This window comes from Capricornis sumatraensis, chromosome 2 (assembly GCF_032405125.1).
Source record: "Capricornis sumatraensis isolate serow.1 chromosome 2, serow.2, whole genome shotgun sequence".
In the NCBI taxonomy this organism is placed as follows: Eukaryota; Metazoa; Chordata; class Mammalia; order Artiodactyla; family Bovidae; genus Capricornis; species Capricornis sumatraensis.
Window position 1 is genome coordinate 170,317,233 of NC_091070.1, and position 26,781 is coordinate 170,344,013.

General features: G+C 37.9%; 1 protein-coding gene across 1 annotated transcript; it reads right to left on the reverse strand.

The window, feature by feature from the left end:
• Positions 1-395: 395 nt before the first annotated feature.
• On the reverse strand, positions 396-25,344 carry LHX8 (LIM homeobox 8). Its single transcript, XM_068965472.1, has 9 exons — positions 25,264-25,344; positions 23,207-23,293; positions 22,683-22,844; positions 18,738-18,859; positions 16,470-16,690; positions 15,851-15,954; positions 11,197-11,292; positions 4,819-5,002; positions 396-472 (listed from the first exon to the last, which is right to left on the reverse strand). The coding sequence occupies exons 1-9, from the start codon at positions 25,342-25,344 to the stop codon at positions 396-398; spliced, it is 1,134 nt and encodes a 377-aa protein (XP_068821573.1).
• Positions 25,345-26,781: the final 1,437 nt, after the last annotated feature.

The window sequence follows — 26,781 nt, forward strand, 5'->3', positions numbered from 1 at the left end:
TATAACAATAACTTACAGATACAAACTAATGATAAACTACAATTTCACAAAGGATTGTAAACATTTTGCACACTTGTCAGTCCTTTCTTTTAGGCAAAGTGCTCTTTTGATGACAAATAAATTAACAGATACACACTCGAGTGAACTATTTTCATACAATACAAAAAAAAGTTTTGATTTATTTTCTTCTTGTAAACATAAGTTTTACAAAAAATGAAGAATCAATAAAAGTGTCTCGCAGGCCAACTAGAGATACATACCTGGGCAGCAAAGTGATGTTGGAAATGCTTTGGGTGTTAAATAAAAAATTAACATTAATATATTTTCAATGGTATTTTATACATAACAAATGACAAGTTTATATCCTTAATCATTTCTATCCCTGAAAGAAGGAATTAGGTATGACTTATTGGCAGCTGTGTCATTGAATGGGGTAACAAGGGCTGGAGTCCAAGAGTTGTTGGTGAATGAGCTACAAAATAGAAAGAAATTTGTGGATCAGTTTTGTATGGTAAATAAAACTGACTTAAAAACAAACAAAAAACAATCCAAGGCAAAGTCCTCTCACTACTGATTATAGCTGAGGGCACCAAGCTATTTCACTGACCTCAGCAGAAGCATTAACTTATTCAGCATAGTGAGTATAGTATTAAGAGAATCCAGGAATGGTTTACTCCAAAATCTTTATTTTGGGCCCCAAGCTTTTGCCACTTTAAAGTCCTCCATCCATACCCCATTCACTGCACTTTACCCTGCAGCCAGAAACACACCACCTTCGTCTACAGAGATGTTGCTAAATTTCTTACGAAGGTTCCTCTATAGGGTGACTCCTGCCCCAAATTCCCATTTACGGATGTTTAACTGACTCTTTCCTAAGCAGACATGAAAACACATGATTCAGGCAACACTATAGTCATTCATGTGAACACACACAATTTTAATCCTAGTACACTAGGATAAATGGCAACAATGATACAGGCTCTGAATTTTACTTTAACCAAACCTTAAAATGAACTTTTCACTCTCAGCAAAGACTATGCTGCTTCAAACCAAATGTCCTCCTAAGAGCAACTAAGAAAGCTGGACAAAATTTTTAAAAAGCTGTTTGAAGGCATCTGAAAGATACCAAGGCAGTGAGAGTTCGCAAAGCCAAGTCCTAGAGAAGGAAGGAAATAAAATGAGGCTACTTTTCCTCCACAAGTGTAATAACAATTTTAAAAGAAAATGAATGTCTAAGAGGCAGAGAAGTTTAGAAGAGTTTTCAGGAGTTAGACTTTGGGTACTGGGGAACAAATATGAAGGACCAGGTACCACTAAAGCCCTCATTAAAAACAATAGACACAAAACAAAACACAAGCTTTGGGGGGTATCCCAAAAGGCTACTGCCAAGAAGTGGCGACCCAGAAACATGCCAGCCTTTGTGAGAACTGATGTCTGATTGGATTAACTTGGTCTTCCCCTGACCTAACTCCCTGCCAATGGCAAAACTAAATTCTCTCTGGTGGAAAATATCCCATCCAGAGCTTCAAATTATTTCTAGTTTTCACACCTCACATCTGAAGTGCAATAAAAAAGTAACAAGGCAAATAAGACATGACTTGACTAAAAACAAAGAGGAAAAAACAATAGAATAGATTGTGAAAATATCCAGATATTGGAGTTGTCTGGTATGAACTTTAAAATAACTATAATTAGTATAACAATTGTATTAAGGAATAAAGTGATAAGATAGATAATTCTGGTATAGAAATAAAAACTATATAAAAGAATGAAATGGAAATTCTAAAAACTGAAAACAATAACTGAAATTAAGACCTCAGCAAGTGAGTTTTAGAGCACATACAGAGAGAGAATTAGTGAACTGGAATACAGATAAGAAAATATTTAGTCCAGAACATGGAAGATCAGAAGGCTAGAAAATATGGACTTTTTCAGTAATAATAGCAGAAATAATATTTGAAGATACAGAAAGTTTATATAAGCAAATACATCAAACTTTCATATTCAAGAAGCGTATCTAGGCACATTCTACAAAACTTAAAACCAAGAACAAAGAGAAAAGCTGGGGGGAAAAGGACATTCACTTTTCAAGGAACAAGAATAAGACCCATAGCTGACTTCAACAATGAGTGGTATCAAGTCAATTAACTATATTCTAAATAACAGAAACAATGGAAAACTATTTTATTCATATTGTCAAAGTGCTGAAAGAAAATAGCTGTAAACCTAGATTTCCATATATAAAGGAAAAACCATTTACAATTAACTGCATCAAAACAAAAAGCTATTAAAAAAAAAAAAACTAACAAAAGATGCGTAAGGTTCCTAAACAGAAAACTCCAGAATATAAGAGAGCATTTGAAGGTGACCTAAATAAACAGAAAGACAGACTAGGATCATGGTTTGGAAGACATTATTATTAAGATGGTGGTTTCCTACCAAATTATTTAACAGGTTATACCAAAATCTCAATTATTTTCTTTTTGTTGGAAAAAATTATGGGAACATAAAGGGTCGAGAAGAGGCAATACAAACTTAAACAACAAAATAGGATAACATGTATTACTGGATATCAATAATTATATATCCAGCATTAGTAAAACAATTAGGTATGGATACAGAAATAAATAGACCAATAAAACAGAATAGTATGTTCTAAGTCCCTTCAGTCATGCCCAACTCTTTGTGACCCATGGACAGTAGCCCTCTAGGCTCTTCTAAGGATACAGAAGTTGACATATAAATTATATGGACACTTGGTTTATGACAATGTAGCACAGAAAATCAGCTGGGAAACTGGTACTTTCATAAACATAACAAAGACTTTGTCCTTATTTTACACTACATAGAAAATTCAATTCTAGATGGACTGTAAATCTAAATGTCAAGCTAAAACATGGTAGGTGATATCATAGGAGGAATATATGACAAAGGTCCATTTGGTCAAAACTATGGTTTTTCCAGTAGTCATGTATGTATGTGAGAACTGGACCATAAAGAAAGCTGAACACCAAAGAATTGATGCTTTCTAACTGTGTTAGAGAAGACTCTTGAGAGTCCCTTGGACAGCAAGGAGATCAAACCAGTCAATCCTAAAGGAAGTCAGTCCTGAATATTCATTAGAAGGACTAACACTGAAGCTGAAGCTCCAATACTTTGGCTACCTGATGCAAAGAACTGACTCACTGGAAAAGACCCTGATACTGGGAAAGATTGAAGGCGGTAAGAGAAGGGGACGACAGAGGATGAGATGGTTGGATGGTATCACTGACTCAATGGACATGAGTTTGAGCAAGCTTTGGGAGTTGTTGATGGATAGGAAGGCCTGGAGTGCTGCAATCCATGAGGTCGCTAAGAGTCAGACACGACTGAGCAGCTGAACTGAACTGATAGGAGGAATATCTTCATTACCTTTGAGTAGGAACAATTTCTTGAACAAGTCATAAAAAAGCATTCCTCATGAAGGAAAAAAACTGATGGAACTATATTAAAATTAGGAACTTGTGCTCCATAAAACATACCTTTAAGACAGCAATACATATAATCATGAAAAAATTATCTATATGCAATACACAGCCAAAATTAGCACAAATCAAGGAAAAACAAAACAGACAAGCCAACAGACCAACAAGCAAAGGACATGAACAGGTACTTCACAAAAAAAAAAACCAATATACAAATGCCCAAAGAAAAAATACTCAGGCTCTTCAGAGATGAGGGAAAAGCAAATGGAAATAATGAGATAGCACTATACAACCACTAAGCTGGCTAAATTAAGAGGTCACACCACATCAAGTGCTGGAGAGGATGTAGAGCACCTTGACCTCTCATGTGCTGCTGGTCAGAGTGTATATTGGTTCAACCAGTATCAGAAACTTTTTGGCAGAATCAACTAAGATTGAACATATGTGTAGCCAGGACCCTATATGCTACTCTTAGCATATATGTACTAGATAAAACTGTGAATTAACGTGCACCAAAAGGTGTGTACAATGAGGCCCATAGCATCATATACATAAAAGCCCAAATCGGAAATAAAATGAGTGCCTACCAACCCTAAGTGGATAATGGTATCCTACAGTGGAATTTTGTATAACAATGAAACAAATCACTGATTCTTGCAACAATACAAAGGAATCTCACAAACATTATAGTTGAAAGAAGTGAGACACAGAATACATTCTGCAAGGTTTGATTTATATAAAGCTCAACAACAGGCAAAACCAGAACATGATTTTAGGAGTCAAGGCAATGCTACTTTGGAGGAAGAGGATAATGACTGGGAGGGGACATAAGAGAAGCTTCTGAGGTGCTAATTATATCCTACTACTTCCTCTGGGTAGTATTTACACGGATATGTTGATTTTATTAATTCATCAAGTTGAATACTTATGTGTGTACTTTTCCATACGTACGTTTTGCTTCAATAAAAAAGTTTTTTTTAACAAAATTCAGTAAACCGCAATCTAAAAATCTGAGGGTGAATACTTGTGTCTGACCATAGGAAAATAAATTATTCAAATATTTATCAGGTCAAAACAAAAAGAATGTTTTTTCTCAGTAAAAATCAAGCAAAATCTATGAGTCATTATGAATATCTGTATTTTAGCTGTAAAGTGAGTGCTTTGCATGCCCCTTAAAAGGCTGTCACAGAAGTAAGAAGATTGGATAGTTCTTCTCCCTGCTGCATCCCTCTCCCACAGTATTTTTCAGCTACTACTGAGGTAATATTTCAAAATGTGAATCCTATTAATAATATAATATTAGAAGGTATGAGTGATGGTTTGAAAGGCAGCTGTTAAATGTTAGGATACCTACCATCCATATAACTATGCAGTGCAGTTAACATCGTCCCATCTTGGGGCACATATGCAGAATAAGCCATTTCTTCTAACATAGGTGGAGACAGTCTGGAGGGTGGCACTGCTGTGACTGGGGCAGAGGAGGAGTGATTAGGACTGACGTGTTTCTTGTGGCGTGCTCTACAGTTCTGAAACCATACCTGAGAGAGCAGAAAAGCAACAGTAGCTATGTCACATAGCAGCTGAGTACAATACCAGTTCAATACTACACAGGATGCCACTCTACCATGTAAGCACAGCATAAATCTAAAGCAGCTTTCTTTAAAAAAGAGTTCTGTAGACACAAGAGAAATCATTTTGCACAGTTATCAACAGTCATTTTCTTTGCCCAAATAATAATTATCTGATGATTTAATTTAAAACAGGTTCTATAATAAGCCAGCATCTTCCAAAATAAAAATGGGGGAGGGGATTCAAAATTTCAGAAAAGTTTCCTTGGTTCTCCTACTGACATTTGGGACAAAAAGTAAAATGGAAAAAACCCTTTCATCAGAAATTTTTTAAAAATACACTACTCACTGTATTCTCAGACACCTGCTGGACTTATTTGAAATCCATTTTCAAATGATTAAAATCCCTACTGAGAACTTGAGGCTTTCTACAAACCTCTTGATTTAGTTATTCCAGTCTCTTGGTAACCTGCTGAGTTCAATTTCTCTTAGTAAATGCATAGGCTATTCTCTAAGAAGCAGGTTAAAGTCAGGCTTACAGTAAGAAACAACTAGAAATATTTAAGTAGAAAAAAATGCAAACATATCCACTGGTGAAACAGTTCACCAAATGTAAAGAGCTAACCACCTTGTGTCCACTCCATCACAGAAATAAAGGAAGTTCTGGGTTAAGCAGAATTTTATGTGCAGGTCAGGGTAAACAAGTCTAGACCACTCAGAATGCTTCCAGTAACTAAGCTACCTGCATGTGAACTTCCTGCTCTTAGATATAACCTGCCTACAGAGTGTTCCTCTATTAAAATATTATAGCATTTATTTGCTATCACTCCAAACAACTCTGTCATAAGAAGATAGAGAAGTGGAGGGATTAAAACTTTATAAGGAAATTAGGATAAGAACATTTGGGGATCAAGGGAGAAGGCCAGGGGCTAAGTCTTTGCCCAGGGCTGGCAGGTAGGCAGTTGACGGCTCAAGGGAATCAGGGCTGAACAACGTGGAACAGAGGGCTGAACAAAAAAAAAGATTTATTAAAAAGTTGGCCTGACTTCAAAAGGCATACCTTGCTATCCTTGGGACTCATAAACAGAGGTATAAACTCAACGGGTTAAAACTAAAGGAAAACAGGTCTGAGTAGGTGGCTGAGGGGTAGCATCTAAGGAGTATTTCTGGAACAAGCTTAGGCATGTATCAAGGAAAATGATGTAGTCACAGCCGTATCATCCATGTTCTGGAGCAGCAGCGAGACTTGGGTATCTATACAGAGATTTCATCCAAAGTCTTCAGTCACAGTTCCCTTTACAGGCTACTGAACAACAGGCGCCACTGCCGTCACCCAGCCAGCCAAGAAGACACACTCACAGATTCTGCAACTTTTAACCAAGGATAGCTGCCACCTGCCTTTTCCCCTGACACTGCCCAGAAGATAGGCACCCCACAGGACGACATTAACCTAAAACACATGGCACTATGATCCCCAGAGTTTCTTCAAGGTATCTTATGTCTCCAATAAATTATATATTGGATGGAAAACATTTATTTTTTTTTAAATTTCAGACTTTGGAAATAAATATGAAGATAGCCTGATGTTAACAGTAGAATAACTACCTTAACGTAATTCAAATACCTCCTAGAAAAAAATCAACAGGTAATTAAGCAAAGAGACGTTTGAAAACACAAAGAATCATGTAACCTGCACATTTAAATAAAGATTTCAGGCATCAGAAAACTTCTGACATGAGGACTATCTAGCTTGAGGAATGAAATACAAGTCCTTTTGATTCTCCTTACTGACTTAAAATCTCTTCTTGTTTTGCAAACCACTAAGAGAGTTAAAATTTCTTCTAAGTAACATACTTTTAAAAAATCTAAGTTGTAAATTGTAAAATACATAAGCTGAAAGCAGGCCATGTAGACATTCTGTAAAAGAAGACTAGTGCATTAGATCAATCTCTCAGAAAACCCAAAGGGTCAAATAAAAGAATTTAATGTATGAAAAAGATGTAATTTTAAATGACTGAGAAACTGGAGCTGGCATAGAATTGATTAGAGAAAGCTACCTAATCATTTGGGGGGAAAAAAAGAAAAATCCCAACTTTACAACACGTAACCAAAAGTCCACTACAAATAAATAAGGATTTAGATATAAATAATCGGGACCATAAATGTTTATCGAAACAAAAGCCAATGTTGATATACTTCTCTAGGTGAAGCAAGAAAAAGGCCAAAGCTATCAGAAAAAAAATATGAAGAGATTTGAATACAAAACAATGTAAAATTTCTATATGGTAAAAATAAATGAAAAGGCAATTGATGAACTATGAAAGTTTAACATGATAAATAAAAATCAGTAAGATAAAGAGAAAAGAAATAACCCAATATAAAAATCAGCTAAAAAAATACATTTTTAATCACAATATAAGTAAACATATTAAGGTTTATTGATAATAAAAGAAAGATAAATAAAAACAATGATATTTTCTTACTGGCAATTGGAAAGGATGTAAAAGAATGATAGTTTTTAGTATTTATCCACTTTTAGGAAAGAGAAATTTCATATGTAGGTTCTGGGAGAATAAATTGATCATGAACTTTCTGCAAGATGAATTTTGTACTATCAGTCAAAGGCTCTTATAATGTTTTTATCTTTTGACTCAATAATCTCACTTCTAGAAATTTATCCTATAGACACCACTGAACAAATGCACAAAGTATATACACAATGTTCTTCATTGTAGCATTTTTATGATGTAAAAGATTTCAAAATAAACTAAATAAATTATATAGTAACACAAAGGATGTATATTTTAATATGGAAAGGGAACTCCAAGCACACTGGGAGAAATAGCAATGTTTTATCATGTTTCTGTAAGATATACAATTCATAATTCAATTTTGTGAAAGGATATGTGAGCAGTGATTATATCTGGATGTAGACTGTTGAAAGTAAAATCACCCATCTTTGTTCTGTGATTTCAGCTCAGTGGTGATCTGCTCTGTTACAATGTCTCACTATGCAGACTTTCAGGGCTTCCCTGGAGGCTCAGATGGTAAAGAATCTGCCTGCAATGCAGGAGACCCAGATTTGTTATCTGGATTGGGAAGATCCCCTGGAGAAGGAAATAGCTACCCACTCCAGTATTCTTGCCTGGAGAACTCCATGGACAGAAGAACCTGGCGGGCTACAGTCCATGGGGTCGCAGAGTCACACACGACTGAGTGACTAACAATTTTCACTTTCATGCAGACTTAAGCTAGTAAAGGTGAGATCTGTAATAATATCCTGTATAGGACCAGTATTTCCACTTAATATTTGGGTAACCTAGTTTGTATATAAGAATCAAGGCCTAGTAAATCTCTTTTCTTTAACATTTCTAATGTGTGCTCAATGCTAGGAAGTAGCTGGGCAAAGAGGTTCTGACTACTATTTGAGTTCACAGTAATTAATCCTTCAAAAATACTGTAAAGGACTATATATTTGAGTTGTTAGTACTCCTGTGCCATCTTATCAAAATATTTAACTCTTATATATTAAAGCCACCACCCAACAATATATTCTCCAGGTTCTAGGGCTTGCAATGTAGCTAACTTGTTCATAATACTGGTGACCTAAATACCTGGAAATTATATGAGAGATATCTGTCTGGGGTTCTTACTTCTTCAAATAATAAAGAAAGCTCTCAGAAAATCTTCCATTTTCCTTTGCTTCCAACTTCAAAGTAATCTAAAACGTAATAACCATGAATCTGACTTAGCTACAGCAATCACTGTCACTGAATGTATAGAGTCTTAGATTATGAGGAACCCCTCAGACCATTGAGTTGGAGCTACCTCAACAAAGGAAGTTTCACTTCCAGGTAAAGGAAACTCAAAACCTCAATGGTGTGTGCTAAGTTGTTCAGTCATGCCCGACTCTATGACTCCATGGACTGTAGCCCGCCAGGCTCCTCTGTCCATAGGATTCTCCAGGCAAGAATACTGAAGTGGGCTGCCATGCCTCCTTTAGAGGATCTTCCTGCCCCAGGGACTGAACCCATGTCTCCTGCACTGGCAGGCAGTTTCTTTACCAGTAGTGCTCAATGGTAGCCGATGCCAATTTTGTAGACTTACACACTGAGAAAATTCTTCACTGTGAGTGAAATCTGTTTTTCTCCTACGTTCCTTTGCAGAGACATGATCCTGCTGCCTTTCATAACCATTTAAAGACACCTCTATTTATACTCTTCCTTCCCTTACCATCTCTGGATCTTTTCTCCAGATAAATATCCCTGTTGCTGTTAATAATAGCACACGATTTCCAGACTTTTTTTGACCTTAATCTTCCTCTAAAGGGAGCACTCTTTTCACACTTGTTAGCCCCTTTCTAGAATCTGGCACTCTGAGACAAACACAATACCCTGGACATCTGCAAGTACTGAGGTTATGGGACTTGCCACCTCAGACAGCCTCATTACACTGCACTTAACCAAATCCATGGCAAATCTAGGTCTTCATAGAAGCTGAGGTATTGTCAGGTCTCTCCCACTGACTTCTTGGAATAAATGATCTTTTAATTATGAAAGACTTCAGGCCTAATAGAAATAAACTGAAGAACACACACCTGTTTACCCACCAGCCAATTTAAGAAATAAAACATTATAGTGCAGTGTTAGACGTAACTGTTTCCCCCCACTGGACTTCATCTTACAGTCTGTCACTTGCATCATTACTCTGTTATACCTTTTTAACCTTAAATATCATTTAAAATTGTTTTCCATTTCCCTAGTCGAAGGGAAATATAAGATCCTGATACAGTTGACCACCTCCGTCTTGAATCTGCCTCAGTCCTCGGGCTTCCATGATGCTTCTACCCTAGACGCATTCCTTGGTTCCGGCTGTGACAGTCTAGTTTACACAGCTCGCGCCATAAAGTTCATGCCTCAGTTTTTACTGCCACAGTCTATAGAGGAGCTAGTTTCATGAGTCTGGTTCATCCTTTGTAAAAGTTGCTCAGTCATGTTGGCCTCTTTGTGATCCCATGGACTGTAGGCTACCAGGCTCTGTTCATGGAATTCTCCAGGCCAGAATACTGGAGTGGGTAGCCATTCCCTTCTCCAGGGGATCTTCCCAACCCAGGCATCAAACCCAGGTCTCCCGCACTGCAGGCGGATTCTTTACTTTCTAAGACACCAGGGAAATGTATCCATGGAAATGATGCTTCATTCTTTAAAATACTGGTTTACATGCTCAACTGCCACCATCATTGCCTGATAATTAGAGCTGGAAAAGGAATTCATCTCCCTCCCAACTGCCAATCCCACATTTTAAAAAACCTTTAATAGTGCTGTCAGTAACACCATTTCCATGGATACTTTGACTTCAAATATAAGTCATCTTTGATGTCTCTCTGCTTCACCATTACAGTGTCCAGGTCTTTTTCCTCGTCTCTCTTGCATCCAGTGGCTGCCATTAGTCTTCAGTAGATAAAATGTTTCAGAATGAATTTGAGGCCACTAGCTAAGTCTCTTTTTGAAAAATCATTATTTTGCTGGGCATCTCACCTCAACTGTCAATCTCCATGTAGCCTCTCCCAACTCTAAGTCTTCCTATGTACTGTCACCAGTCCTTTCTTCCTAAAAATACATATCATGGTTTTCTCCTACTCAGAAGCAAACTTGATATTCACAGGCCTCTCCAAGTTCAGCTTAAACAACTCTATTTCCCACAATTTGCAAACATAAATTTTATCTTCCAACAAATTTGCTCTAACTTATCCTTCCCTACTTTTGTTTACATCATTCCTTCTACCTGGATCTTGAATAACGGTCATCAACATTGCCCACCCCCTGCACACACACACATCCACATACACAATCATAGAAAAGCAGAAACAATTCTGGCTTCAAAAACAGATCTAGCTCCAAACCGTAGTTGTCTTTTTAGCCTTAGGATCTTAGGCTTGCTCTGAGCAATGAACGAAGTAACTTCTGCAAAGAGCTGTCTAACAAATGGTAGCCTGGATCATGCAGGCTAATAATTATCAGGCTTTTTAAAAAACTGATTTAAAATGTGAAGAGATCTAAAATGAGAAGCTAATGCTTTGACATTTCTACACACACACAATGTACACTTATAAAAACCTAGAATAGAACTTTTAGTATCTCTTGATTAACCTTTAAAATAGTCACCTGTATCACACGTCTGCTCAAGCCTGTCCTTTCTGCCAGTTTCTGGAGAGTCTGTGCATCTGGGTTGTTGTCCTGAGCAAACTGTGCTTGCATAACCTGTTTTTTTAAAAAATGTAGGTAGTAAATAGTAAATAGCTAAAAATAAGAAGCTCAATCTTCTGAACTTTGATGACAGGATAAGGCATGCACAAGAAAATGGAGTACTTGTATTTTACTACTTGAAAATCAATACAGAGAAGTGTATATCAATAAAAAGAATGCATATTATGTAAAATTATGCACAATTTGCTATGCTCAAATCTTTAAAAAAATAAATTTCAACATAAAAAACTTGTCTCTCAACTATGCTGTTAAAAATAAGCTCACCTTTTCTTCCATTCTTACAACCCACAAAAAATGCATAAGTCTATTTACTATTTTTTCCATTTTGTTAAAAATTACTAGCATTAAGCAATTTTTAAAAATATAAAGATCATATCTTTGACCTCTACTCAACTAAATAGGTTCAAGGCACCTACATCAATTTTTATTAGTATGAAAATAGTAGACAGTGCAACAGATTGCACTCCACTTAATTGCAATGACTCCATCATTCTTTGTTTCGACACTTGTTCTATGCAAAGGAACATCTGGGACCTTAAAAGAGAGATACTCATCAGTCTATTGTATAAGAATTTCCTGAGATCTAAACATTCATAGATCGAAAAGCTCCCAGATGATTCTGATGTGAACCTTTGGATTGGAACCTGGCTTCAGCTTCCTGGGAGAAAGATATATGCATGCCAATAATTAACAACAATACAAGTTAAAGTGAGATGCATGGAGTTAAGGAGTAGGAAAAGGAGCTCCAGAATAAAAGCACAAGCAAAGGGCTTTGGATTCCTTCAGAAAAGGAAGTATCAGGAATCAAGCAAGATATTTGAATTTTATTACTTAAAAGTGAATAGAGGGAAATATAAAATATAAAGAAAGTATTATAATGAGAGAGTAGAGCCTAGCATCCAAATGATTGTGCATGTCCTGGGCATGGGATGGGGGTAATCTACCTAATCTAAAGTTCTGCTGACCCTGACACCATTTCCAACAGTCAAGATTAACTGCATTCTTTACTATGTTCCTCAAATAATACCATCTTCTGCCACTGCACTTGTCACCAAATAGCTAGCTAATTTGCTAGCAAGTAGAGCTCTTCATAGCAGAAAGTGAGTTTCTGGAGGGTAAAGGGAATGTCTTATCCATTATATCTGGAGATAATGCCCAGGTTAACTGAATGAACCTGCACAATATGAAGAAAATCCGAAGATAGTGTGGAGAAAAAGATCAGTGTTGTTCTGGGAAACCTTATGAGGTTTAAAAATTATGTATTTTTTTCACTTAGGTTCTCACTGATAGGACTCTTCCAGAATAAGGCATTCCTGGCTTCCAGTCCAATATACTTGTCCACATACTTGCTGTAAACTAGCACTTTTACTTTTGCTTTTAAAAATGGGCAGAAACAGCCTAAAAGTTTATTATCATGCCCAGTTCATGTAATCCTTCCTCTCCTACTTCAAATGTGTTACTTTAATATCTTCATGTGCAAATAGTTGTGTTTATACGTAGTTGAGCATGTAACATCCAAAAGAGAAAAAAAGAATGAACAAATTAATGTCTTTGTTTTAATTTTTCAAGGAGGAAAGCTGAACAGATATTTATTTGTAATGTTATTATAGATAATTTATAAAACAAAAAACATATGCTCTTCACAAATGCATTTCAAATTCACAAGTTTAATAATGGAACCAAATTACATTTACTAAAGCAATTTCTCATTAAGGAATAAAGGAAAACTTAAATCAACACTGATGGTTTAAAACTGGAATATGCTAATGGAAAAGTAAGATGTATTCATCAGTGTTTAGTCTCACAAAAGAATCCTTTTAATTTTGACTTGGTTTCATTGCTCTCCAGTCACTAATGATGCCAAAAATCTACCCTATTCCTCCTCTGAGCTATTTAAAATGGTCAAGGAACTAGCCTCTGTAGACACATCATTTTCAAGCCAGAAAGTCTACCAAAAATGTCAAGAGTCTGCATAGTAGCAGCTGACCAACTTAATCTGAAAGTAGATTAAAGTAGGTGCTAACCCTGGCATGTTTAACATTAATAATCATTGAGCAAATACTTCCAACTACAATAAGCAAACCATAATATTGTCAGGAACTTTAAAAATACAATTTATACAAATGAGACAATATTTGAAATATTTTTGCCAACACAGAATAGTCTATTTTGTGTTAAACTATTTTTTCCTTCTCATAATTTTCTAAAGAATTTCGAAGTTCGTTTGTTCCTCATACTCTAAGTCCAAGCAAGGTACTGTATGAATAGTCTTGACTTACTGATCACCTATATTTTATTGTTTTGCTAAATTTAAGCACTACTTAAATAATTAGCTTTCTGAGGAGTAAGACAATTTAACAATGAGGTACATGGCCTGATTTATAAGCTTCTGGTAAAGTATAATGATTCAATTTATCCTAGATACCTAAGCAACAAAGAACACTTGAGGACAAGATTATGCCTCATCGTTTCAGTCATTCCTGGCATAGACAGATGCTAATCAACACTGAATAAGCGAGAACATGCTTAGAAAGAATATAATTTCTGCTTTCATTTTTAAAAACCTATGATTTTGATATAAATTTTTAAAAACTCATGATTCAGATAACATTTTCATATAATAATGCATGGCTTAAGTAGTTTTTCTGCACATTTGCAATTTAAAACTATAAAGCCATCTTCAAGATTCAGAATCTCACTCTTGTTTTAGCTGCCACAGCCGTGAAATGGAGTCCTAGTAAGGCACAGTTCTACTCATGGTCTCCTGGGAGGCTAAGGAAAATTAAAAGACCAGAAGTTTGGGAAGTAGGGTCCAAATCTCTTCTCTGCCATTCCCTTGATTGTCTGCCTTGGGGGAGTCTCTGCAGTTCTTGGATGAATTGTAAGAGATGAAAAAAGATAACGTACAGGAAATTATCTGGCATACGACTTGGTAAACAAAGACCTCCACAAATATTATTCCCTCTCTATTTAATTAGTATCTACACTTTCCAGATGAGAATGCACATATCTACCTAAAAGCTGCTTCAAATTTTCAGTTACCCTTTTACTAATAAATTTTTATATTGAATTAAAGTTATCAGTCTTATGACTATTAAAATTGTGGCAGTCTTTCATGGAAACAGCCCACTTTATACACAGAACATATTTATATTAGAGATTCTATTTTAACTCAGACACCTTTTAGCTACTGGGTATTTTGCTACCAGGTCTCCCACAGGTACACGTATCCCCTACCTGGGGCTTTACATGATTTTCATGATAACCACATGAGGCACCCAGAAAAACAAACTTCAGATATTTCTTTCAGCTGCCTTACCTTCCATTTTCTACTTACTATAGTAGTCGATGCCTGAATTAAGGAATCAGAAATAATTTTCTGGATTTTTTTTTAAGAATGGATCTAGATTTTAAAGCTAGATTGCTTTTCAGTGACATTAAGGTCCTTTGGGATATTTATGTCATATCAAGGCTTCTTTCTTAATCATTGTCAAAATAAATATTCTCTCATACTGCATTCATCTTACATACTGACAAGTATTAGAATACTATCAGTGATTTTTCAAAAAATTACTTTCATTCATTTATTAACATTGTATAAAAACTCTCTAAAGTCTGAGCTAAGATGGATAATATGTGTAAAGCACCTAGCCATACATACATGGTAGGTGCTCAATAAATGTTACCTCACCTTAACATAAAGCAAATACTTCAGTCACACTAATCTTTTAGAAAATGATTTATCTGAAAAAAAAAAAAAATGCCAGAAAAAAATCACTGTGTGTACAGACTTAAATATAAAGCAAAGAGTAATTATTTCATTATTTTCCTGACTATAAAAATAGAAGTTATGACAATTATATTTAGGGCAACTAAGTTGAAAATAACCCCTCCATTTTCAGGGAATATAATCAAACTTTAGTATCAAATTATAGAATTACTCCCTCTACCCCCTTTAAAAACAAGGAAAGGTCTACTTGATTGCAGTCAATCAGTAGATTTCTATTTATGGTAAGGCATTTTCAATTCCTTCCTACTCAGAAAATCTACAATCTTGTCTATTAAAAGACTCAATGCAGTTTGTTAAAAAGACGAACATATAAGAGTCCCACAGACCCACATACTGAACGTCTCTTTCTGTTAAGTGTCCCAAAATGTTCTGTCTTCTATTAAAATCACATGTAGTAACATAAATACCTCGGTTAAAGTAATTTTCTCAGAAAGTCAGGACAGAGCAACATTTTGTTTGCACCTTGATGTTAATGTTAACAAACATCAGGGAGACAAACTTGCATAAGTTCACATCATACCACAACTCTTGGAATATTGATAAACAATATTTAGGGCAATGTTTTCATACACTTAACAAGTCAGTTTGCACAGAAAGCACAGAATAACTTTTTTGAAAAAATAAAAATGTTTTAAGACAGCATAGACATTAGTTTTTGTTTGGCTTTTGTCAGTTTTGGTGTTTTTTGTTTATTGGGTTTTTTTTTTCTCTTTTTTGTGGTGGAAAAGGGCTTCAAAAACTCAAATTCATTGTCATGTCTACCTGGAGCTGATCTGCTGTAAAGCTGGTCCGAGCTCTTTTTGCTGGTTTTGGATGATTAACATCTTGCTCTGTAAGGAGGGCGCCTTCAACACTAATCCCATTACCTGCATTTAAAAAACACACCAAATATGCTGGTAAGTCAAATGGGGGCAGTCATACAATAACAGGTTTCTTGCATCCCTTGGCGTGGTATGAAACTGTATACATCTTCTAGTTTGCCAAATCCCTTAAGATTTAGAACATCCTAGAAGCATAATGTAGAAACAACATTCCATTTGTAGGCTTATATATTTAGTCAAAAGTGCACCAAGTTGAAAGTGCACATCTAAGGCTCATCCTTAAAAAGGCAAACACAAGGAAACAACTGGTTACAAAAAGCAAAACAGAACCCTAAACTCAAGGCTGCTTCCTGAGAATATGGCACAAGGCAAATACATATGCCACGGCTTTTCTCATAAATAAACAGATGGAGACCATCACTAACAGTAGAGGGCTTAATGAGTTTCACCACAATTACACTGCACAAAATAATGCTTTAAGACGACCTTAGGAAAAAATTATTTTTATCCCTGTGTTCACTGTCCCAAAAGATTCAAAAGTATTTTAAGTATATATTTACCATTTTCCACTTCTCTTTTTAAATTATCCAGCATGCAGTCATAATGCACTCTGCAGAGAACTTTCTCTTCCACTAAAGCAAACTCCTCTCCCGTAGAAAGTTGTCTTTTGCAAGAAAAGCAGGCAAAGCACGCCAAATGATAGACATTCCCCTTGGCCCTCCGGACCCAGTCAGTAGAATGGATATGCCTCCCACAGCGAGAGCAGCGAGTTCCATACCTTCTACATAAATGGGGGGCGGGGGAAGGGTGAAGAGTTAATGCTTGGTGAGATATGCATCAGTCTAGGATTAAACTAACACATTATATTACTCACTGGATTAATCCAAGTATTTAAATCTTTTGAAAATGAAACAGGAATAAATTATTTTTTAAAAGTCAATATGGTAAGCAGCAGCAAGACTTGAAATGGGATCATAATTCAAACCTGTTTATAAAACAAAAACTTCTCATTGTTACTCTAAAGGAGGATAGGATTTTTTCTCAAAATAAATGAAATTTGAGTTTCAATATCCTTCTTGTAACAAATATCAGGACATTTATAAATTATCTAGAGACTCAACACAACACACACACACTCCAAACTGAAAAAACTAAAAGTACAAAGCGATACCATTGAAGATATAAATAGTGATATCTTAAAGCCAAGTTGAGACAATTAGAAAATACTTTAAACTTTTTTTAAAAGTTAAAGCATTTAAAATTGATATTATCAAAGAATGAATAGAACAGAAATTGTTCACTCTGGTGTGTGAGGAAGGAAAACTCAGAGATGCTTCCTTTGGTAAACAAGCTCTTGCATTACCATCCACAAGAGGCGGGGAAATATTACCTAAAACTTTTAGACACAATTCTGGACATTAAATGCAAGTTAATCTTAACAAAATGCCAGATGTAAAGATCTCCTTTATCTCTCAATCCTTGTGACACTCTGTCATATCTCCTACCACAACCGCAGTCATAGCCTGGCATATCCCCATTAAACTAGACAAGTATATGTGTCTGTGTCTATTCATTAACATATCTTTAGAGGTGTTGCTAGTTTTTAAGTTAATCTGAATCATAAAATCAATTTTTGAATATAGTAAAATACAAGGTATTTAAAAAATCCTGAAGAACTAGACTTGTAAAAAGTCTCTGAAAACAAACATTTCAAGCAGCTTTAAATTACAAAAAAAAAAAAAAAAATTAAGATTAGTATACCCTATGTGAAAGAGGAGGCAAATTGCTACTGTTTTTGAGAAAATAGAAAGCAAAACTGATGAAAAGTATATGATTTGGGTAATTATAAAATCCTATGATTTTATAAAATAAAGGACTCTGGGTTTCGTGAAGTGCTTTAACTTGCCTAGCAATTTTATTTAAATCAATCACTAAACTCTTAAATCAGTTTTTGAAATTGAGTATAAACAACATAATTAGTATTACAAACTTCATTATGTAGTATTAACTTCCCAATTTTACAATGAAAATTCTTCTTCCTTTGGAAATGCAAATAAAGGAAAAAGGTGATAATTTTAAAAAGTCATGCTTAAGGATGATTTCAGTTTTGAGACAGCTATCCATTAAGAGTTGAATTCTATCCATGAGGAAATTTTCCATTTAAATGATTATAAAGAGACCAGGCAGAGAAAATGTTACATTTAATACCCTAGGCAAATATAATCGCACAAATATCAAAGAACAGACAAAAGAAACAGAATTTTTAGTCAGGTTATGTAATTAGACTTGGTGTATTTCTGATACTGGAATGGTCAATTCTTCTGAATAATATGGTTTATCACAGTTTTCAAACTGCTGGCATTTTATAGGTATATTACAGGGGGTCATTCTATAATAAACTGGTAAAAGCTCAATAACACTTTGATTTTTTCCCCCTATAATTACTTCATTTTGCCTTACTACTCTACCTGAACAAAGAGCATTGCTACAATAAGTCACCTTATAGTTCATACTTTATATCCCTGTACAGCAAAGAAGCTTCCCTATTTATAATACGTAAAACTTTCATTTGCCAAGGTAGAAAAAATTATTCAAAGTTAATTTTTATATACTGGGTTTCTAAAACATATAAATATGCTAATTTTATTTGTTTTAATCCAATTTACCTCAAAAATATAAAGCATTCTCATTTTGAAATCTGTTGTATAAGAAAAAGTGGGCTTCAGTAAATAAAACTGGACCAGAAAGCCTATTTATAAAATTATCTTTGTGTAAATAATTTCTTGGTGTATCTACTTACTAAAAAAACAAAAGAAGTTTCAGTGTACCTGAAATAATCAAGTTTGCAGAAAATGTCTTTGTCTTTAATATAACAGCTGGTGTGCCTTCCTAAGGAGGTCCTGCAGACGCTGCAGGAGAGACACCGGACATGCCAGCACAGGTCGTTCACCTGTGAAGAAAAAGGGGCCAAATGAGAAGCCATTCTAATACCATGCTTAAGAGTATCCTTCATTGGTTTTCTCTATCAGGCAATTTTAAAAGCTAGCCCCTTAATATTTTAACACATGCTCTGAATGTTGCCATCTAAGAGGTGTCATATTTACATACATACGCATCTAGATATACTCTCTTTTAGATTTCAGCCAGAAAAATCACAACAGCATATTCTATACTTCGTGTTTATTTTTTTTAAATAATTTTGAAAAATTCAAATATATTTTTTTAAATAAATCAAATGTCCATTCTGTTTTTTTTTTAATCAACATCTATGAACATAGGGAAAATTTTGGCCACTTTAAGTCCTACATATCGGTTTTATAATTTTTCCTTGACCAAATTCTTCCCACCATAACACATGGCAACTAAAGAATACAAGCCACATACCTTCTCAATCTACTTTTTAGCCAAATAATTATAAACTGTTCACTAGTTACAGTGAAAAAGAAAATGGACAAAAAGCTTTGTAAGATAAATACTTACCCTTATAAAGAAGCCAGGCAATTCATTTCTCTTACAAAACAGACACTGCTAAGGTAGATTCAGATATTGATATGGCAGAAGCCCTGGCTCCCAACTAACATTAAGTAACCAAAACATAAAGCACTGGTAACCCTACTTTAATGATTTGGTCATTGAAGGAAAAAAATAAATCTCTTATAAGTGGTTCTAAAAAGGCACCCAAGTATTGTTTATCATTTATACTTACTAAGACATTTTATTTTATAAAATGCATTAATAAATCATAGCACTTTACATTGTAAATAGGGGCATGAAATACTGTCAGTTCAGTGGACAAATCGTACAAATGCTCACCTTAAACTGTTGCCATCATACTATAAGTTGCATACCTTTGGCCTTCAGGAATGAAGATGTGTACTGAACTGAATTTGCCTATAATGCAAACTCCTAAAGTTTGCCCTTGTGGGCACAAGAACATGGTTTACCTTAATTAAATTTCATTTAAAAGAACAGCAATAATGCAAAAGCAGCTGTTACATTGTACAAATGGATCTAATGCCTAATATAGGAATTAGGAAATTGGAAAAAATGGGAAATTTTGAAATATAGCTTTTGCTACACTATTTTATAATAAAGACAATCTTGTCCAATGAGTCTATCATGTTAGCACTACTGTTCACCATGTTTTACTGTGACATGAAATATAAAAGGTACTGTGAAGCTGAAGAAGAAAGTTTCACTGGCTTCTAATTAGTTATGTCCCTCTTTCCAAACCACTGATGATTTTAGTGAAATTTAAGCTTTGATTTTCCTATTAAAAAACATGCTCACAATACAAGTAAACAGGGAAAAGAGCATTGGAAAACAACTGGAAAAAAATCTGAGGAAACCAAAATTTTAAAAATTAACAATGGTTATCGCTGTCCTGGATATAGAGATGCATTTTCTTTTATTTCCCATCTCAAATGGGTCCAATTAAATTAAAGTTGAGAAGTACAGGCTTCCATTAGTATTCCACTGTTTAAGGCCTTCTGCATTTTGATCTTATCCAGGCTTTTTTTTTTAAGCCAGGATAGATGCAGTCTTCAGGGCAGAGTCATAGTCATTCTCTAGTTCCCTAAAGCCAGATGTAATTCCTAGTGTGCCACCTTTCCTCAAAGTTTACTAAAACAAAACAAAACAAAACCTTCCTTCATCTTCTTTTTCTTTTCCAGAGAGGAAAATAAGGTGACCAGAAAAAATTCTGGAGAGTATAAACCTTTCCTGATGGCTAGCATTCATCCAATCTCTGTATGTATACATATATAGGATCAATCCAGAAAAAAAATCACTCAAACGACAGGCACTGAAGTATCACACGGGCAATAGACGCATCTAACTCCTCTCACATTTTTGTTCTAACTCCATTTTACTTGCCTCATGATATGGTGTTTTTTTATATTAAACAGTTACATCCTCAAATATTCTATTTAATAATTATTTTTTCACCAGTGACTTGAACTGAATTCAGACTTATCTGGAAGAATATGTACTCAAAATGGTGGTGGTGGGGGAGTTGAGAACTCAAAGAGTTTTTATATAATCATAAAGTGTCAAACTTTTGTTACTTTCCTATATGATAGGAAGACAGTTTTCTTGCACGTCTACTAATATGTACTTATGCATACTTGTACATATACTAAAGAGTAAACTAAGACTGTATGTAGAAGACTTCATTGAGAGGACTCCAGTCCGATTACAAAAGAAAGCTTTAAAAAACCTCATTTAGATAATTTAGATTGTTTTATACAAATATATATCTGATATATAAACATATGTTAACATTTAAAAGATGAATGCTAGAAATGATTATCTATTTCAGAGGATATGTTAAGAGTCACTTCAAGCTTTTTTCTTTTTCCTCTCTAATATGAAGTGGATCCATTATACATCCATTCAGAAATATTCTGAAAGATAAAGCTAATTCCTGAGAGGGCTCAAGAAAGGAAGAAGCTAGTTTTGATTCAAAAGATGGTTTTGAAATATTCAAAGAGGCTCAGGTCTAGGAACACTGAAATGGGAATCTAAGAATACAGATTTAAAGAGAAAGCTATGCTAAGTTGCCAGCCTTAAGAATCAACCACTAATTAACTTAGTTACTTTTTAAACAGTTTTCACCAAAACTCTTTTTGGTTCTTTATCTTAGTTGTATCTACAGGGTATCATTCTAGCTTCCCAGATGAAGCAGTTTTGTATGCTGAGGCAGAAATTTAAAGAAACTCACAAACTTGCTTTTTGAATTCATATTCTACATAATGAATTCTTTTGAGAAACTAGGTGGGGGATGGTGGTGGTGGGGAGAATAGAAAGTGAACTGGTTTGCTACTAATTTAGTGTAGGAGAGATCATTATTTTAAATAGTGGTTAAAAAAAAACTATTTAAGTTGAAATTCCATGATATTAGGATTAAAACACAGGAGACTATGATCCTTCATGCAATGACATGGATAACTGGCCTGCCAGAATTTGTATTTCAAAACTCCCCCACAATATCTTGAGAGAAGTAAAACAAATTAAGACAGACAGTCAACTCTCAAACCACCACTTGAAGCACTTCATCCCAGGCATTTTTCTTTTTGTTTTGTCTAACTTCACATCAATTTCCATTGCCCTCCTAAGCACTGGAGATGACGTTTAAAAAAAAAAAAAATCACTGCGTGGCCTTGAAGTATTAAACCTTAGTAAGAGGAAGAAGATATTGAAAATGGTTTTTATTTAAATGATAGTATGAATTTTATTTTGGAAAAGCCTCAGGTTAGTGTAAATAAACATAAGACTATGTAAAAAACATCTGTCTAGAAAAGACTCTTTAAGGCACTTCACAGTGGTTCTCACCAAAAGAGACACTGAAAAGGGAAAATCGGTCAACATGCACAGACTTGGAACCCTCATAAGCAGGCAGACGCCTGGGTGTTACTGCGGGTTATAACCCGAGGCTCAATAAAAATAATGAGGCAGGACCTTGTTTCCAGAATGGGTAAGGATTTCCCCACTTCCGTTCCTGTACAAGTAGGTGGCTGACTCCAGTACATTCACCCGGGTATCGGCACCCCTAGACCACACACACAAGCAGTTTTGCAACAACAGCGGGTATTCTAAAATTTCTTCTGTTTTTTCCCACCTTATGAGTTGCTCTTGACTGGGCGGTTGTGCTAAGAAAGTCTACAACCTCGACCGAGAACTTGAGTGGAAAAGAAGGGAAAAATAAACTTTTCTCCTTCCCCAGAGCTCCCCGGGGAACCGCGCTTGCCTTGGGCCTCGCGGCTCCGCCCTACCTTGAGAAGGTACTTGTCCACAATCTCCAGGCCGCAGCTGCTGCACACACACTTGCCAGGAGGGCAGACGGAGCCCGAGGCCATGGACCGGGGCGAGGACGACGGGGACAGCGGGGCCGAGGAGGAGCACGAGTCCTCGTCCCCCACTCCCTCGGGGCTCACCTGCAGGAAGCCACGAGGCGCGGTCTCAGGCGGGTTCTAGACCCCTCCTCCTCTCCCCATCCCACAGACCCGCGGGGCTCCCTCACCGCCTCCCCTCCCTTCCCCCAAGCCACCCCCAGTTCCTGATGTCCCGCTCCTCGCCCTCCCCGGGGTCCAAGCTCCCACGGCGCAGTCGCCGGGGCTGCAGACCCCCGACCTCAAAGTCCTGGGGTGCCTGGCGGCTCTGCCCAGCCCGTCCCAGATCCCGCCCCCTCCACCGGCTCCTCGAGGGCCCACAGTTGAGCCCTGGAAGGAACTGGGACAGCAGCCCTCCGTTCTGGGCCGCCTCTCCAGAGCCAGCACCCGGGGCCCTACCCACTCACCAGCCCCTCTTCCCCGGCGCCTTTCCGAGTCCTCCCGGCCGCCAGGGCTGCAGTCCGCCCGCACTCCTCCGACATGAGACCCTGGCACTGAGGAGGTGAGAGACGAGAAGTTCAGAGTCGGCACGTGCAGCCCGGAGCTTCAGCTTCTCGGCACGCGGGGCGAACTAATGAAGGCCCCGGCGCGCTGGGCCGCGCAGGCAGCCGTCTGAGCGCCTGGGCCCGCGCGGCTGCGGGCGAGCGGACGGCGGCGCAGCCCTAGCGCGCAGCGAGGCGGCCACGGGAGCTCCGGGGCTCGCCCGGCGCGCCGCCGCGCTCTCGGGCTACGGGTCCCCAGCGCTCACCGGAGCACGCCGGTTCCCCGCCCCCCTGCCAGGGGTAACGAGTTAATAACAATCATCCCCGCACAAAGCATTTTCTTTCTAGACGTCAATCACTGCGGAGCGGGGATCACTGGGCTAAAGGGGGTGCATGGGGGGTGGGGTGGAGTAGGAGAAAAGAAAAGAGGATTTGAGGAGGGGGTGGGGGTAGAAACTTGATTTCTTTAATAGCCTCAATTAAAAGACCGAGACATATATATTTTTAAATGGGAGCTTTTTGAGTTGGATAGCCCGAAAGGTGAAGAGGTTTAATAGGATACTTGAAAGCTAATTACAGCGGGATTTAAGAAGCCTGGTGTTTGTTCCGATGACAATTTGAATGAAAATGCTTCAGATTAAACCGAGCCAGCAGCTCTTTCGTAAACTTACAGCAATTAGAGCTGCGAGTGATTTATACTCGTTTCTTTAAGGTGTAAATTGCCACTTATTGCTCGGTAAGTCAACATTTGAGTTACCAAAGGATTATTTTTAACCAGCGCAAAAAGCGGGTCGAATAATGGAAAATATCCAGCTGAATTTAATTTGTGTCATTAAAAAAACAACTCACACAACCTCGGTCAAAATGTTTTAAAGCAACAACGCGCTTTACTCAAGTGTTTCCAAGCCTTTGCAGGAGTTTTGTTCTTAAACGAAAACGCAGCCGCTCTGGGCTTTTTCTGCCTCCGTTCACGGAAACGCTAGCTTGGGGGGCGAGGGGGTGGTGTCACGGAACTCGAGCGGCCCACACTTCTGTAGTTCTCTCTTCGCCTCCCTCTTCCCTCTGACAGCGTCAAGCGAGATGCTGTCCGAACCCCGGAGTCCCCCGAACCCCACCCCCGGGCTCTCTGCCGGGACCCAGCGCCGCAGCACGGAGGCCGCGTCCTCGCAGACACAGAGTTTAGGCAGGAGTCCCCGGAGTTCCCGTGCGTTCCCCGCAAGCATTCGGGCGAAGACAAAGTCAGTGGTGCCCAGTGAGGGGCCGCGGAGGCGCTCAAACAGGCTGCAGATGATTTTCAAACCTAAAACTCGACATACCCCGCCTTTGTGAGTAAACGCTCCTGCCTCCAGAGCGAGGTGAGAGTTTGTCAGTTCCCCGCTATCTACTCTGAGGAACGATGCAACTACAGAGCCCTAGGGTTTGTTTCTTTCGATTTTTTTTTTTTTTTTTTTTAAGTAAAATGGCCCTCAAAGCCCTCCCTGCGATCGCAAAAGTCTTCCTGGAGCTTCGTCTGCTTCTGTTTCGCTGTACGACCGCGACAGCGAGGATCGCCCTGCGGCCGGAGGAGCTCTTTAGGGCCGGCAAGCGTCCGCCAGCTGCCGAACAGCGAAGCCTGGCCTCGGCTCCGTCCCTCCCCAAAGTCCAGCCCCCCGCCCCAGCCCCCAGCCACCTGAACCTCCCGACTCACTCTCCCGACCTCCCGATCACCGCTGCAAACACAACAAAAGCACGACTCACATCGCCTTAGGCTCGAGGCTTCGTCTCCCAAATTACGGTCTCCATGCCTCAGGTTAAGTGAGCTTGTGGGGAGGGGAGGCAATGATTACTGACTAACGCCACTACGTAATAAAAAAAAAAAAAATTGCCGGGTTTGAAGATGAGACTGTTACAGGTAATTTCTGAACCTCGTTTAGGAACCCAAACAGCTCGCGTTTCAAGGAAACTGCGATTCAGCTGGTCTGGCCGGGCGTCGGGTCGCTCACCTTCTCAAGGGGAACTGCCAGCTCAGGCACGTCCTTTTCTTCTAGTTTACACACAAACATCTGATCGCTTTTCCAATACATGGCACTGCTAGGGCTGCTTATCACATACCAGCTCCAGAGGGTCAGAGGCTGTCCGTGTCTGCCGATCTGGCCCCCCTCCCCCGCCCCAGTGGGCTAATGAAAGCTGACACACCAAGAAGAGTAAGAAGGCTACAAGTCTTCGTCCAAAGAGGCCGCTGTGACTGTAGCCACTCCAATGGACTGTTCCTGAGATTCTTTCCCCAACTTCATTGAGCTCTGCCCTCTAGGAAAAGGGAAAAAAAGTTTTGTTTTCCAGAGGGTGGAACCTTACATGGAAGGAGGGAAGAGGGTGTGGGGTGAAAGTCTTTTCCAGGAGGACTAGCCTCACCTCCTTCAGAAAAACCCGCCTTCCCTACAAGTTAAGATCGTTATCAGGACAAGCCAACTTACTCCAGATTTAGTATTAAAGAAGGAAAAAAAATGAGAATGGCCAGTTAACTTTTGACTTAAAGAAAAAAATCTGCTCTCTGCATCTGCCGTGGCTTTTTAATTCTCACTCCCTAACCAAAACCTAAACAAAGATTCAGGTTACATCTCTTTCTGCAGCAAGCTGAAAGGGGAAGCGGAGGTCTGGGTGACTCGAATGTTTTAGTCATTCTCCTGAAACGAGCCGCTCTCCTGTCTAGCCCTGGACCGCGACGGCTCTCTGGCCGCCTGGAGGCTTAGTTATCTACAGGTTCGCACTCCCTTTGCGAAAAGTTTTCTCATTAAGATAAAGAAGTAACATCTGAGCAGCAAAAAACCTTTGCTACTAGATTTGAAATCAAGGCTACAGGAAAGACCAAAAAAAGTATGTTGCTAATAGTATTGCTGTTTCATCTCATCCTAGGCAACACTGAAGCCCTGGAAAAGGCCAGCTTCTGCCTCAAATTTTGGCTGCGGATTTGAGGGGTGGTCCTCAGAATACTGGTAATTTTGATTAGAATTGGAGGGTGTGTTTGTTTAAATGACTTCTTTATGGTATAAATTTTACTTCATTATGTAGTGTATAAAGAGGAATTTGATAAGACTAACAATTTTTATTTCGAATTTCCCCTTTTTAAGAAACAAAACAAAGCAAGCCTCTGAAACAGTAATATAAGACTATCTAGGAGTCTCTGTTTCTTAAAGGACTTTAACAAAATCATATAATGTTGCTTCAATAAGACATATATTTATAATATTATTTCCTTGCCTTATTGTCTAGAAGAGGAAGATTGAGGCGTTCCCACCCAGACTCGTCACCAACAGGCTAGAGGGAGGACAATGGGCAGAGATAGACTTGCCGGTGATAAAATGAGCCCATGTAATAGCCTGAGACCAAGCATCGACTGCAAATTTAGTTTTTCCTCCATTACATTTTTCTCCCCTAAACACGAGGGTCTCTAGAGCATTTTCCTAACGCCATTGTTTTCTTTACGTGAAGCTGCGCCCACGTTAATATTAGCTATTCCCCTG

What these genes read in the sequence shown, in the direction of transcription:
- LHX8 (XM_068965472.1), bottom strand. Translation starts at nt 25,344, where the DNA reads ATGTATTGGAAAAGCGATCAGATGTTTGTGTGTAAACTAGAAGAAAAG. An exon ending in TGGCAGTTCCCCTTGAGAAG is followed by an intron (nt 23,294 to 25,263) that starts GTGAGCGACCCG and finishes TCACCTCCTCAG; the next exon opens with TGCCAGGGTCTCATGTCGGA. An exon ending in TGGACAAGTACCTTCTCAAG is followed by an intron (nt 18,860 to 22,682) that starts GTAGGGCGGAGC and finishes TTTTCTTCACAG; the next exon opens with GTGAACGACCTGTGCTGGCA.